General features: G+C 37.6%; 2 protein-coding genes across 2 annotated transcripts; one reads left to right on the forward strand and one right to left on the reverse strand.

Annotated features, from left to right (window-relative positions):
• Positions 1 to 1,239: 1,239 nt before the first annotated feature.
• HELRODRAFT_191179 (hypothetical protein) lies at positions 1,240 to 11,696 on the forward strand (the record flags this gene model as incomplete). The annotated part of the gene is made up of 11 exons (XM_009016549.1): positions 1,240 to 1,415; positions 1,487 to 1,640; positions 3,181 to 8,118; positions 8,233 to 8,298; positions 8,403 to 8,779; positions 8,910 to 9,012; positions 9,076 to 9,264; positions 9,430 to 9,600; positions 9,806 to 9,996; positions 10,088 to 10,296; positions 10,523 to 11,696. The coding sequence occupies 11 exons, from the start codon at positions 1,240 to 1,242 to the stop codon at positions 10,639 to 10,641; spliced, it is 6,693 nt and encodes a 2,230-aa protein (XP_009014797.1). The 3' UTR covers positions 10,642 to 11,696.
• Positions 11,697 to 12,109: 413 nt separating this feature from the next.
• On the reverse strand, positions 12,110 to 12,703 carry HELRODRAFT_136016 (hypothetical protein; the record flags this gene model as incomplete). The annotated part of the gene is made up of 2 exons (XM_009016550.1): positions 12,110 to 12,168; positions 12,457 to 12,703. Coding segments are annotated over 2 exons (306 nt in total), but the record flags the coding sequence as incomplete, so codon positions are not given.
• Between the last annotated feature and the right edge of the window lie 1,121 nt (positions 12,704 to 13,824).

Below are 13,824 nucleotides of genomic sequence, written 5' to 3' on the forward strand. Positions count from 1 at the left end.
ATGTATAATTATTTATCGTAACTGGTTGTATTTTATATAATTAAATTGTATTAAACATTGAATAAGTTGTATTACATACATGAAAGGCTCTGGCAAGCATGTAATATTAGATCGCAATGAAACCGTGCGTTGTTCAGGCGAGAATAACAATAACAATAATAAATTTTATTCTTTTTATTATTGTTATTTTATTTTGTTAAAATTTTGAAACAACAAAATTTTAATCAATCAGTCGATCCTTAGTTCACGTTCAAACACACACACACACACACATATACATACATACATACACGGCAAACAACCATAAAATTTTGAAAGAATTGCTGACAGGTAGAAAGCAAATCTCAAACGTAGTAGAACAATAAGCAGAGTAGTCAATGAATGAATGAATGAATGAAAAAATGAATGAATGAATGAAGGAAGGAACAAATGAAGGGACGAACGTATGAATGAATAGACAGACCAATGAATGAATGAATGACGAGTTAACGAACTAATGAATGAACGAATGAATGAAATGATTAATATCAAATATTTGAAATATTTTCGTAATATATAGCAAACATTGTTCTTAAGTTTTCTCCTTCGTCTGTCTCTCTCTCTCTCTCTCTCTCTCTCTCTCCTCTCTCTCTCTCTCTGATTTTGATTTAAATCGACTTTGAATCAAATTTTGCAAATGTTTCATTTACATACTCTATGTAATGTAAGTGTATGTGTGTATGTAAGCACACATACACACACATATTAAGACATACACACACACACGCACGTACATGCACATAAATTCATTGAATTCTTTTGCATTGGCAATAATAAATATTATTAAGACCATTATTATTTACTTATATTACCTGGCGGACAAAAATGCAACAATGTATATTTGTTTGTTTGTATGTTTGTATGTATGTGTGTATGTTATGTATGTGTGTATTTTATGTGTGTGTGTGTATGAGTGTGAATTGATGTGTGTACGTAGCTAAGATAATTATCGCTTCAATGCCACTAACATTGATGTTGATACATTTTGCTATCTTCACAGTTTTCAATTAATTTTTTCAAAGTTGTTAATTTATTCTCAATAATTCGTTCATTTTTTTCATTCATTAATTCTTGCATTCAATCAATCATTCATTCATTCAATCAATCATTCATTCATTCATTCAATCATTCATTCATTCATTCAATCATTCATTCATTCATCTCGTCAAGCAACGAATTTTCAATGCCCCTTTTTCACAGATGACCTCGACCTGTTCAAAATCCGGTCATTCATTGGTTGAGACTGGGGGGCTTAATACAAGCCTCGTCCATTCATTGGTTGAGGAGGAGGGGCTTAACGAGGTCGAAAGGTTGAAAATCCTGCAAGTTTTGCAAAGGGATAGCCAGTTGAAATTGAAACAAAATCAACAACTCCAGTTAGCAATTAATTAATTTTAAAGTTATTATCGTTAAATAAATAAATATTTATTTACCAAAATTACCAAAGAAACTTAAAAAGCGAAATAGACGAATTGCGACAAAACAGCCAAAAATGGTTTCGCAAGAAACCATTGGACGGAAGTGGATGCTGTCATTTATGTGGCGCTACATTCGGATGGATATTTGATCGAGGCGACGAATGTCCTGAATGTTCTAAAAAGGTTTGTTGTTGTTGATGTGTTGTTGTTGTTGTTGTTGTTGTTGTTGTTGTTGTTGTGTATTGTTGTTGTAGTCGTGTTGACCATCAACAACAACATCAACACACTCATCATTAAAAAAAGCAAACAAAGCCCACCCTTTTCATAACAACTTAAGGTCTGTAAAAATTGCAAAGCCAATGACGTCAACTTACTGCCGACAACAACAACAACGACAACAACAACATCATTGCATCAGCAACAACAACAACAACGTAAAATACATCAATGGATATGTAAACTTTGTCACAAGCTCAAGTTTGTACTAATGCTTTCAATTAACATTAAATCGAATATCATCAAGACAAGTAACTGCTCTTATTTATTAATATGCATTCATATGTGTTAATGTTTGCTCACATATATTGATTTTTTTAATGTATAATTAGTTATTTGGCTTCCTTGTATATACCACAGACAATATGAAATAGCATCTGGAAATTGGTTGGGTAAACAACAACAACAACATCAAGAACAACAACTTCAGCAACATCAACAACAACAACAACATCAACAACAACAAACAACATCAAAGACCACGACAATCATAACGACGGACGACAACAACAATAGTAGCGTCGCCAGCATTGAAATCAGCAATAAACACCACAATCCATTTAACAAATCACGTGATGTTGTCGAAGATGATGATGATTTTAAAAATGACGATGATGATGATGATGACGAAGATTACAAATCAGTCCGAACGAATATAAGCGGCTCACCGACTTCTTATAAATCTCTAATGTCTCCTACCTCGATCAGATCATTTAATGTTTCGACAACAACATCAACATTCCCAACAACAACATCAACATTCTCAACAACAACAGCAGCAACAACATCAACATTTCCAACAGCAACATCAACATCATCAGCAACAACATCAACATCATCAGCAGCGACATCAACATTTTCAACAACAACAACATCATCAGCAACAACATCAACCGCAGCAGCAACAACATCAACGTCATCATCAACACCAACATCATCTTTATTTTCATTCTTTTCTTCATCGCGGTCACCTGACAAAAGCAAAGAAATCAAAAGAAGTGACGAAAACATAGAAACGAAAGTATCTTCAGTGAAAACTGAAGACGATAATGACGTCATCAAAGTAAAAACGAACCCGGAAGTGGAAAGTTTTGAAGCCAGTGTCAAAGATTGGTGGAGAAATTTGACGAAAGGAAGTAGTAGTAAAGATAATACATCAACAACAACATCATCATCATCATCTATAACAACAACAACAACGTCATTGTCATTATCATCACCATCATCATCAACACCATCATCATCATCAACTATAATCAAACGAACAATAATAGTAGTTCCAGATTTAAAAAAAACAAAACCAGTAACAAACAACGAAGCAACAGCAGCAGCGACAACAACAACAGCAGCAGCGACAACAACAACAGCAGCAGCGACAACAACAGCAGCAAAATCGCCTCAACCTCAATCAACTACTGCAACATCAAAATTAACTACGCCATTAAAGTCACCAACAACGATTGTGACGTCATCAACTAGCGGCAAATCATTATCCAAAACATCGCCAACTACATCAACAACAACACCTAGAGAAGTTAACTTTCCACTGACACCAACACGATTACTTGACATCGTGTCAACTCAACAACATCAAGAAGAGAGACAACAACAACAACAACAACAGCCTAACAACGAATCAAGCGCCGAATATTTTCAAAGGCAAAAGTTAATTAAACAACAACAGCTAAAACAGCAACAGCTAAAACAACAACAACAGCAGCAGCAGCAACAACAACAAATGAAAGCAGTTCGATACGACAGTAGTGATGATGACCTTAACACCATTGAAGAAGTTGAGGAAACTATTTCGTCAGAGCGACATCAACAAAACCGTCATCAACAGCAACAACAACAGCAGCAAAATAAACAACGACAAATTCAAGTGCTAAACAACAACAACGTCGATATAATCCAAATACACAAAGAACACAACCAACAACTGCCACAACAACAACAACAACAAACATCTACAAAAATTTCCAAACTAGATATTGCCGTGTCATCTCCAAATCAAGAAAGACAAAATGTAACGAAAATTAAAACCGAAACCAAAACTAGAATTGAGAAAAACCAGAAAGAACAATTATTAAATTCATCAACGCCATCAACAACAACTGACATAAACAACAACAACAACAAATCAGAAAATCAGCAGCCGAAACAACCAGAGCAACAACAACAGCAACAACAAAAAACACTTCAAGATAGTCAACAAAACGTTCAACGATCCGACCCCAGAACTACCAAACAAATGGATGAAATGTTCACTTCTTCTACTGAATCAATCATACAACCAGTACGAGCTAAATTAAGACTGAAGCATAATAACGATGATTCAACTCCACAACAATCACAACCACAGCCACAACCACAGCCACAACCACAACTACAACCACAACTACAACCACAACCACAACTACAACCACAACTACAACCACAGCAGAAACGACAGCCCATTGAAGCAGGCGCCCACCAACCGCCGATAATTGTTAAATCGTCATTAGTTAAGACGTTGTCATCAACATCGTCTTCAACATCATCGCCTACTAATAACCACCAGCGGTCCATAATAAAATTAACTTCATCTTCAACTTCATCGCCGGCAGCAAATCAAAATCAACCAATTATCTTCCAGCAACAACAACAACGACAACAACAGCAAACTATTCCAAAATCTGTCATCGCAAACAAAGGAAACAGCTCAACAAACGTTAAACTCAGCAACAACAACAGCAGCCACAACAACATCACAGAAGCAACTACAACAACTGCAGCAGCAACAACAATAGAGTATCAACGTTCGGAAGATGATGCTGCTGTTAAGCCTCAACCAATCGTCGATCGACAATACGATGAAGAGAGACATAAGGAAGATAAAGACGACGATGATGAAGAAGATGGTAAAGAAGACGACGACGATGATGAAGATGACGATGAAGAGGACGATGAAGACGATGAAACTAATAATAAGAGTAACGAATTCAATTTCTTCTTTGGTGGGGAAAATGTACTTTTATACCCTGTAGAGGCAGACGATAGAAATGAGGTGGCATCAACAACATCAATAACATCAATAACATCAACAGCATCAATGGCCTCAACAACAACATCAGCGATATTAAAAACATCAACAACATCATCAGCGACCAGTAAAAGTCCTGCAACATCAACAGCCACATCATCGCTGACGACAACCTTAAAACTAACCACTTCAAATGTTGCGAAAACGAAAAACAACGCTGACATAATCAGCGATAAACTTGAAGAAAGTGAAAAACATGGAAATAATAAAACTACGGGAGAATTTAGCATAGTAAAAGATAGAACAACAAATTTGAAAGATGAATCGGAGATAGAATCTAAAACTAAATCTTCACGTTTTGAAAAACTAAACAACGAACCATCATTTGTAAGCGCGAACAGCATTAAAATCGAATCAAATGTTGAGCATTCTTCAATTCAAGACCTCAAAACCAAGTCCAACATTGACAGAATTGAAGAAAAAACCAAAAATATCAAACTGGAAACCACGAAAAATGTTGAAACAGATGACGAAATTTTGAGAAAATGTCATGAAGAGGATTTGAAACTGGAGAAAAAAATGTTTGACGAGAGTGAAGTTGACGAGATGGCTTCCAAACTAACTGATGACATATTGGAAGAAAGTGTCTCAGCCTCCGTCGGGAATAGCAAGGTAGAGGATAAAAATAATTTGAAAAATGAAGATGAAGCCGATGATGATTTCGAAGAAGCCTACAAAGCCAATTATGACGAAAAATTTGACGATGAAAATGACGACCAGAATGATGATGGTGAAAAGAAAAAGATAGCTAAACATGATGATGATAATGTAGACGAGGAATACGACGATGATGATGATGAGCCAGATCAAGGCGAATATTATCTTGACAGATTTTCTCAAAATATAAGAGGTACTGCAAAAGAAGATGGTAACGAGCAAGATGACAAAGATTCTTCAGAAATTCATAATCGTGAAAAGATATCTGATGAAGTTTCATTACCAATTTTAATGAAAAAAGAAGCTGATATAGTTAAGAATGATGATGACAGTAGCGTTAGACAACAGCAACAACAGCAAAGATATCAACACAGAAATGTACAGTCCGAAGAAGAGTATTCAGAAGTAGTTCGGCCGAAACATGTGAATGAAGAGAATAAAACATTCCCGAATGAACTTTCAAAGGCACAAATAAATAATGAAGATGATGAAGCGGTTGAATATAACATCAAACAACAACATTTAGAACGAAGTTACCAACAAAAGCATCAACGTTTTCAAGACGATTACAACAACGGCGATGATGAAGATAAAAAGTTTGAGACATACGCCAGAGAACAGAAATTGAAACAACCTTTTCGTTATTCGGAATTTTTCGTTAACAAAGGCACAAACTACGATAGAAACAGCGAAAGTTATTACGCTTCCACACAAGCCAACACTGCCTCACTCTTCAAAATTGGTCTTCCTATTTGGCTGAGAGAAAAAAATGGTGACCAACGAGAGGATGAAATTTCAGGAAAACCTAAAGTAACTTCTGCAGCCGGTGAATGGAGTGTTGAGGAGAATGAAAAAAGAGATGGGCTTGGAACTTTTAAGCGGGCCACAAGCTTTAGCGACAATGATGAAGATGATGAAAAAAATAAAAATGTAAGTGAAAGTGAGGCAGAAAACGTCGAAAGTGATGAGAAAAGTAACGAAGATGATGAAGAAGAAGATGATAACGAAGATGAAGATGATGATCTAGAGGCAGTTCTTGTTAGTTTTTACATTTCAATTTTTCGTTTTGTTATAGTTCAATTCTTAACTTTTATGTACTCACATTTGTTTCGTTCATATCAGACGGAACTAGGCAACCAGGAAACGAACCTTTTAAAGAGACACGAAGATGAAAAGCAAGAGTTAGAACTGAAACAGCAACAGAGATTGGATGAATATTTGGAAAATCTGGCGAAGTACATTGACGAAGAGAAGTTAGACGCGCAAAATGTTGACTCCCTCCTCGACAAATCTGCACTGCAAACGATGATCGCACAACAACAAGCAGAAGAATTGGAAGAACTATCAAAGCAACAACTGCAAGAACTGACGGACTTTCAAGATGATAAGGAAACTTTTTTAAAGGAGTTTCAATGTTACCAGCAAGAACGTTACAACAACAAGACGAAGAAGAGGATCCAGAAGTATGCAGAGAGACTGGTGGAGAACATCGTGGTGTGTGTGGTCGAGGAGTTGACCAACTTCTGCGTCCTTGAAGAGCAAGGTCAGCTGTCACCCCAGGACTCTGAAGATGATGAAAAGGAGGAGGAAGATGATGAGGAGGAGGAGAAGGAAGATGAAGATGGTGCAAATGTTTCAACGAAAGAAACGTTCAATCAATCGCATGGACGACTGAGAAACGCGAATAAAATTATGAAAAAAATTCGTTTTGATGACGATTCCAACAACCCAGAAATGAATTCAGGAGGAGAGAATAATTACGATTCTCTTGAAGAGAGGGAGAACCTTGAAGATGCAGCTGCTGATATTGTTGCATACGCCATTTCGAACGCATTGTTACAATACGCTTCCAATAAAGATGAGCGTGAAGAAGATGAAGATGAAAATAAATTGACAGATAATTTGGACGATTCTGAATTAAATTATGAATCGAAAGACGCGCCAGAAAAATTTTTAGAAACATCTAATGAAGACGAGGATGACGTTAAAAATGTTGCAGCAGATATAGTGGAGAACATACTGTCAGATTCTCTGAATGCACAGACCTCCACAGCCGACCAGCACGGAACCGATGTTGATCTTCCCACAGATATCCATAGTGAATTTGATGGCATTTCAAAAAAATTTGAAACAAATTCAGAAAGCGAGGAGAATAAATTTGATGAAATCAGCAGCATACGAACCACATTCGGAACGAGTGTCTCAACCGAAACAAGAACGATGTACAAGAGAGGCACCAGTGAGTCAGCGAAACCACAAAGTTCGATCAATCTGAGAGAGCAGCAGTCTCAATCATTCGCGTCCGATCAACATCACATCAAAGAAAAACCAATGGAAAGATGGAACAATTTGGGGTCGATGCATGATGAGATGGAAACGAAAGATTTTATGCTGAGTTCTGCTGGCAGTCTCCTGGATGATGTTCAACAGGATTTGGCAAAGTTCGGTCTAGGAGAGTCACGCGGGACCGTTCCATCAACATCCATTGAAAGAACATTAAGGAAAGAAGTTGTGGAAGACGATGAAGGTGTGCTTGATGTAAAGATAGAAAGTAGTTCTTGCGATCAGAGTGCTACTGCCGAGAAAAATGAAGTAAGTTCAGTTGTTACTGATGAAGATTCCAACGATTCCTCTTCTGCTGCCAACGTACGTGGTCATTTAAATTATTTCATTTTTTTAATTTTACATAAACATTTTAAAAACTTTGATTTTATATTTTTTTAAATTTAAACGCCGTAAAAAATTTTATTCAAATGTCAGAGATCCTCAACAAATCGAAGGCATCTGGCTGTCAAAAAATCATCACCAGACAACTTGGACGCATATGTAAGAATTCATTTTAGAATAACATTTAGAAAACCATGAATTGAAATTGAATGTACGTGATTCGAATAACATGTTTCAACGTGAATCGTTCGTCATGCAACAAGCAGGAGAGCCAGCGAAGCAGTGCCAGCATGTACAGTGACTACGATAGGGCAGCATCGAAAACTGAATACCCCGACGACGAAAGTGACTTCATAAAAACCCCGCCACGTCCAAAATCCACTCCTGTTGCCTCGCCTGCAGCTGCAGCAGCCGCGTCTGTAACTCCACGTGTGATCAACGATGACGACAGCGACGATTCGTTGGGCAAGAGCCACAAGCCGACGACAAACAGCACGATGGAACGCATGTTTTCAAGCAAGATGGCCATCGCTGGAGAGGTCTTGTTTGGTCTGGTGTACGATACACGAGCCAGAGCCCTCGAGATTCACGTCCATCAGTGCAGAGATATCGCCGGCATTGGATTCGGCAAGACAAACCCGTAAGTTTCCAGCGCAATGAATATATCGTAAACATGACGATGATAACTTTCTCTTGTTAAATTTGTTACATTCCATTGCCACTCTGATTAATTTTTAAAAATAAATAAACACATTGGAAATGATTGTCAGGTACATAAAGACCTACCTGATGCCAGATAAGACGAGGAAGGGCAAGAGGAAGACAACGGCGAAACGAAACACGGAGAACCCTGTTTATAACGAAGTTCTGAAGGTTTGTCGATAAAACCATCATTGCACTCGGTTATTACGAACACATATCATTTCATCCATGGAGTCATCTGAACATTTCAATACTGATGAATTGCTCTCCGGAGCAAACAGCATGTTCAACACTTATTTATGCAGACAGTATGATGCATTCACTCTACAACTTGCACATTACTCAAATATCAAACAAAACAGCGTCGTTAATATTTGCCAACAAGATTACACCTTCATACTCGTTGGAACCAGAAAAAAAACTGTTTGCATTGTTACAATATAAGCACTATTGACAACTTATATGTGAGAAAATATGAAATATATTGCGTGAATTTCATTCAATTACACTGAAAATCCATCCAAACTGATAATCATAAAAATAATTCTCACTGACTACTACATTTTTTAAAATTTCAATCTCATCCAGTACAAAATACCGATAACCGAGTTGAAGCACCGAATCTTGTGCCTGACGGTTTGGCACAACTCTTTCGGTAAGAACGATTTTCTGGGTGAGGTGATTCTGCCCCTGGAGAACGTAGAGTTGGACGATGCAGACGGCCAGTGGTACCACCTACAGCAGGGAGTTGGCGCCCAGGTCACACTTCTTTTTGTTTCATCATCGTCGTCGTCGTCATCATGCACGCCCTTACTCACCATGCACCTGCTACATTCGCTACATTTTTCTGCTATCGTCACAACGTTTCCATCTTCATTTTCGAAAATTTTCTCTACAATCTCGTCACGACATATCAACAGCCATCACCATCTGCCTCGCACAATCATCACACCATCGTCACCAGAGATGGAAGTCCATCCTGGATTTGAACCACGAGAGCAAGATCGAACTTTCTCTCAGCTTCTCGGCGTCGAGCAGCAGCAACCACACGCAACCGAACTCTAACGTCATCGGAGATCTGAAAGTCAACGTCATCCAGGCAAGATCTCTCACGTCATTCAGGGAAGATGGACTGTGCGACGCTTTTGTTAAATGGTTGGCTATGGTCATTTCATATCGTACTATACCGTATCGTATTGTTTCGTATCGGATCGTATTGTGAGGTACTGTATTGAATCTCTGACAGCGTCCTTCACCCCCCCGGCCTTCCAGAGATGAAGAAGAAATCGAGCATCATCAAATCTTCGTGCAACCCGGTCTGGAACGAGCATTTTACCTTCTCGAAGATACGGGCTGACCTACTGAAGCACAGCAGACTGGAGATCACAATTTGGAATCACGAGAAATTTTTCACAAATGACTTCTTGGGGGGCATCAAACTTCAGCAAGGCAGCGGTTCGTTGGAGTGCAAACGATGATTGAAGTGATGATGCATGGAGCCGATGACGATGGAATGCATGTCGTGATGACGGTCTTGCGAACGAGGAAAAATTGCGTTTTAAATATCGGGTTGTATTACTTTTATCTACCTTTTACGCAATGTGCACAAAAATGTCATAGCAAAATCATTTAAAAATTGTTTCCAATAAATAGCCTGCCAAAAATTTTTGTTCTTAACCAGATCATAGCAACCCGGAAACGGAAATGTGGGAGAAGATGTTGACGTCATCGCCCGATCAACCCGTCACTATGTCCTTACCTCTTAGATCAACCATGGATGATGTATTACTCAATTCCTGATCCTCCCAACCCACAAACCCACACACACACACTACAAACACAATGTGACTTAATTTTGATAAACATATATATTTTCTATGATTTTCTTAATACCTGGCTGATTCCAACATTGATCCTTATATATATATACTGTCATAACATCATTAATCAATTAATATTTTCCATAATTCTCAGCAATTTTTACTCAAATTTATTCTAAATTAAAAAAAATTAAAATTCTTTAATGGCGAATGGTGCAACCAGCAAATGATTTCATGTCATTTTAAACTCCAATTAATCAAATTAACAAAGAAAATGTTCTTTTTTCGTTATTTATACTTTAATATTTCATATATCAGATGCAATATATTATTTAGTGTACTTACTAGTTGTTGCTAATTATATGTTTTACAAACTTACCGAAAATATTTATTTATTTATCTATTCGTTCGTTCGTTCATTCATTCATTCATTCTTTAATTCATTTAATTATTAACTCATTTTAAAAGTAGTTACTAATATGTTGTTGCTCGTCTAACCAACTAACACAAAAATAATTACATTGGTTGGTGCCTCGTTCCAATCAGTTTATTGTTTCATTTCTTCGTCTTAAATTAACATCAATCAATCAATCAGTCAATCAATCAATTAATCAAACAATCAATCAACGTTTCATTCCTTTATTTTTTAATTATATTAATCAGTCAATCGATCGATTCGCTTTTTTGCATTTTACCAGTCAAGCAATGAAAGAAAAATTCAACCAACCAACCAACCATCCATCCAACCAACCAACCAACCAACCAACCATCCATCCAACCAACCAACCAACCATCCATCCAACCAACCAACCAATCAAATGCTGAAATAATGAGATTTAAGGTTTTATTATCGTCATCGTCGTCATCATTTTTAAATAATCTGCAATAAAACTTCATTTATTTAATCAATTATTCATTCATTCATTCATTCATTCATTCATTCATCCATTCATTCATTCATTCATCCATTCATTCATCCATTCATTCACTCCAGTAATGATTTGATTGACTATTAAATTTAACGATTTAATAAATAAATTTGTCTCCATCTCCTTTATTTATTTAAAAATTATGAGCGCACTTGTAATACATCTGTAAAAATTGCAGGAGCGGAACTTTAAATTTTGCCGATGCATGTCAACCATTTAACATGCAGTCATGTAACAAATATTGTTGTTGTTGTTGTTGTTTACATCATTATTATCATCACCACAATCTTTTCTTCCCCCATCATCATCATCAGGATTGCCATCGCAAGCAACGTCGGTAAAACAATCGCCGTAGCGATCGTAATCATCATCATAATCGTCGTTATCATCATCATCATTATCATCATTACCATCATCTTTTCCTTCATCATCATCATCACCGTCATCATTATCACGTGATCGATTCGCGGCAGACGCCATGACGGCTTGCAGAGCTGCCATCTCTCTACACTCGAGAGCGTAGAAGTAGTTGAAGTTGCTGACGACCACCGGAACAGGAAGTGCTATCGTCAGGACGCCTTTTGTGTGTTTGCGTGTGTGTATGTTTGCGTGTGTGTGTTTGCGTGTGTGTGTTTATTCGTTAGTGTAGGTTTACGTTAGTATATGATTAAGAATGTTAAAAATTGTTATAAATTACAATTCGATTTTATTTCAAACCATTTTCAATCAGCATCATAGCTAGACATTTTTGTTTGCATTCATCGTCTGCCTCATCATCGGTGTCATCTCCACAAAAAACAACAGCAGCAACAACCGCAACAACAACAGCAACAACAACCGCAGCAACAACAACAGCAACAACGAACCAGCAACAGCACACAACGACCCGACAACTTTCCCAAGAGGAGTGACAGGCCTCATGTCTCCGTATCCTACGGTCGTCATCGTTACTACCGCCCACCAAAATGCATCCGGAATGCTGGAAAATTGGGAATACGGGGAGTCCAACTCGGCGAAATATACAGCGCTGGAAAAAATTACGACGCAAATTCCCATGAAGAAAATAAGAAGTCCCAACTCTTGCATGCTGGCTCGTACCGTCCTGCCCAGAATCTGAAGACCACGAGAATGTCGGGAGAGTTTGAAAATTCGAAAAACTCGAACGAGTCTGATGATTCGAAGAACAGCCAGTGAGGCTGTTTGGTTGTTTTGTGGTTGTTGTTGATGTTGTTGTTGATGATGTTGTTGTTGATGTTGTTGATGTTGTTGTTGATGTTGTTGGTGTCTTTGTTGTTGTTGATGTTGAATATGAAGTTGAAGAAAGTTTCGTTCGTTTTGTAGGAAGTGCTTGTTGTCATAGTCTTCAACATCCATCGTGCTTGCGCATTGCCCATCTGCATTTTGCGTGCTGCTGTTGTTGCTGCTGCTGTTGTTGTTGTTGATGTTGTTGATGATTGTGAAGTTACTGTAGTTGTTGCTGACGTGTTGTTGTTCTTGTGACTGCTGTTTATAGGTTTTATTTGAACGAGTGTAATATTCAGTTTCATTCAAATGTACATCCGAATCATTGAAAGTATTTGAATATAGAGAAGGGTTATTTTGTTGATGTGGTTGTTGTTGTTGTTGTTGTTGTCGATGTTGTTGTTGTTTACAATTTTTCAAATTTAATTGCTTTCGTAGCGGAGCTCTAAGTTGCCGAAACAACATCAATTTGTCCTGCTCATGCGAAAGTTCAGGCTGGTCGGTGATTAATGTTGCTAATGCTTTTGTTGTTGTTGCTGCTGTTGTTGTTGTTGTTGATGCTGTTGATGTCAGTGTGGTTGAGATGTACGGTGTTGACGTTGTCATCAATGAAGCAAATATTGATGTGACTGTTGTTATTGCTGTTAAATTTAATGTTGGTGTCATTGTTGTCAATTTTGTTGTTGTTGATGTTAGTGCCGATGTGTTAAAAGCAGGTCTTGTGACGTCGTAAAAAGTTGTCATCAGTGAATTGTATGTTTGTTGTTGTTGTTGTTTTGTTGTCAACATTTGTATGGAGTGCATTATTCTGTCACTCTGTCTGACGAGCTGATGTTGATTGTGACGATGCGAGTAGAAATTGTTTGGTGATGTTGGTGATGACGTCAACAACCACGATGATAAGGAGGAGGAGGATGATGAGGTTGTTGTTGTTGGTAGTGAAGATGTTATTGATGGTGAAGAAGACGACGATGATGATGTTGCTCCCAATG

This window comes from Helobdella robusta (assembly GCF_000326865.2).
Source record: "Helobdella robusta unplaced genomic scaffold HELROscaffold_18, whole genome shotgun sequence".
NCBI classification, from domain to species: domain Eukaryota; kingdom Metazoa; phylum Annelida; class Clitellata; order Rhynchobdellida; family Glossiphoniidae; genus Helobdella; species Helobdella robusta.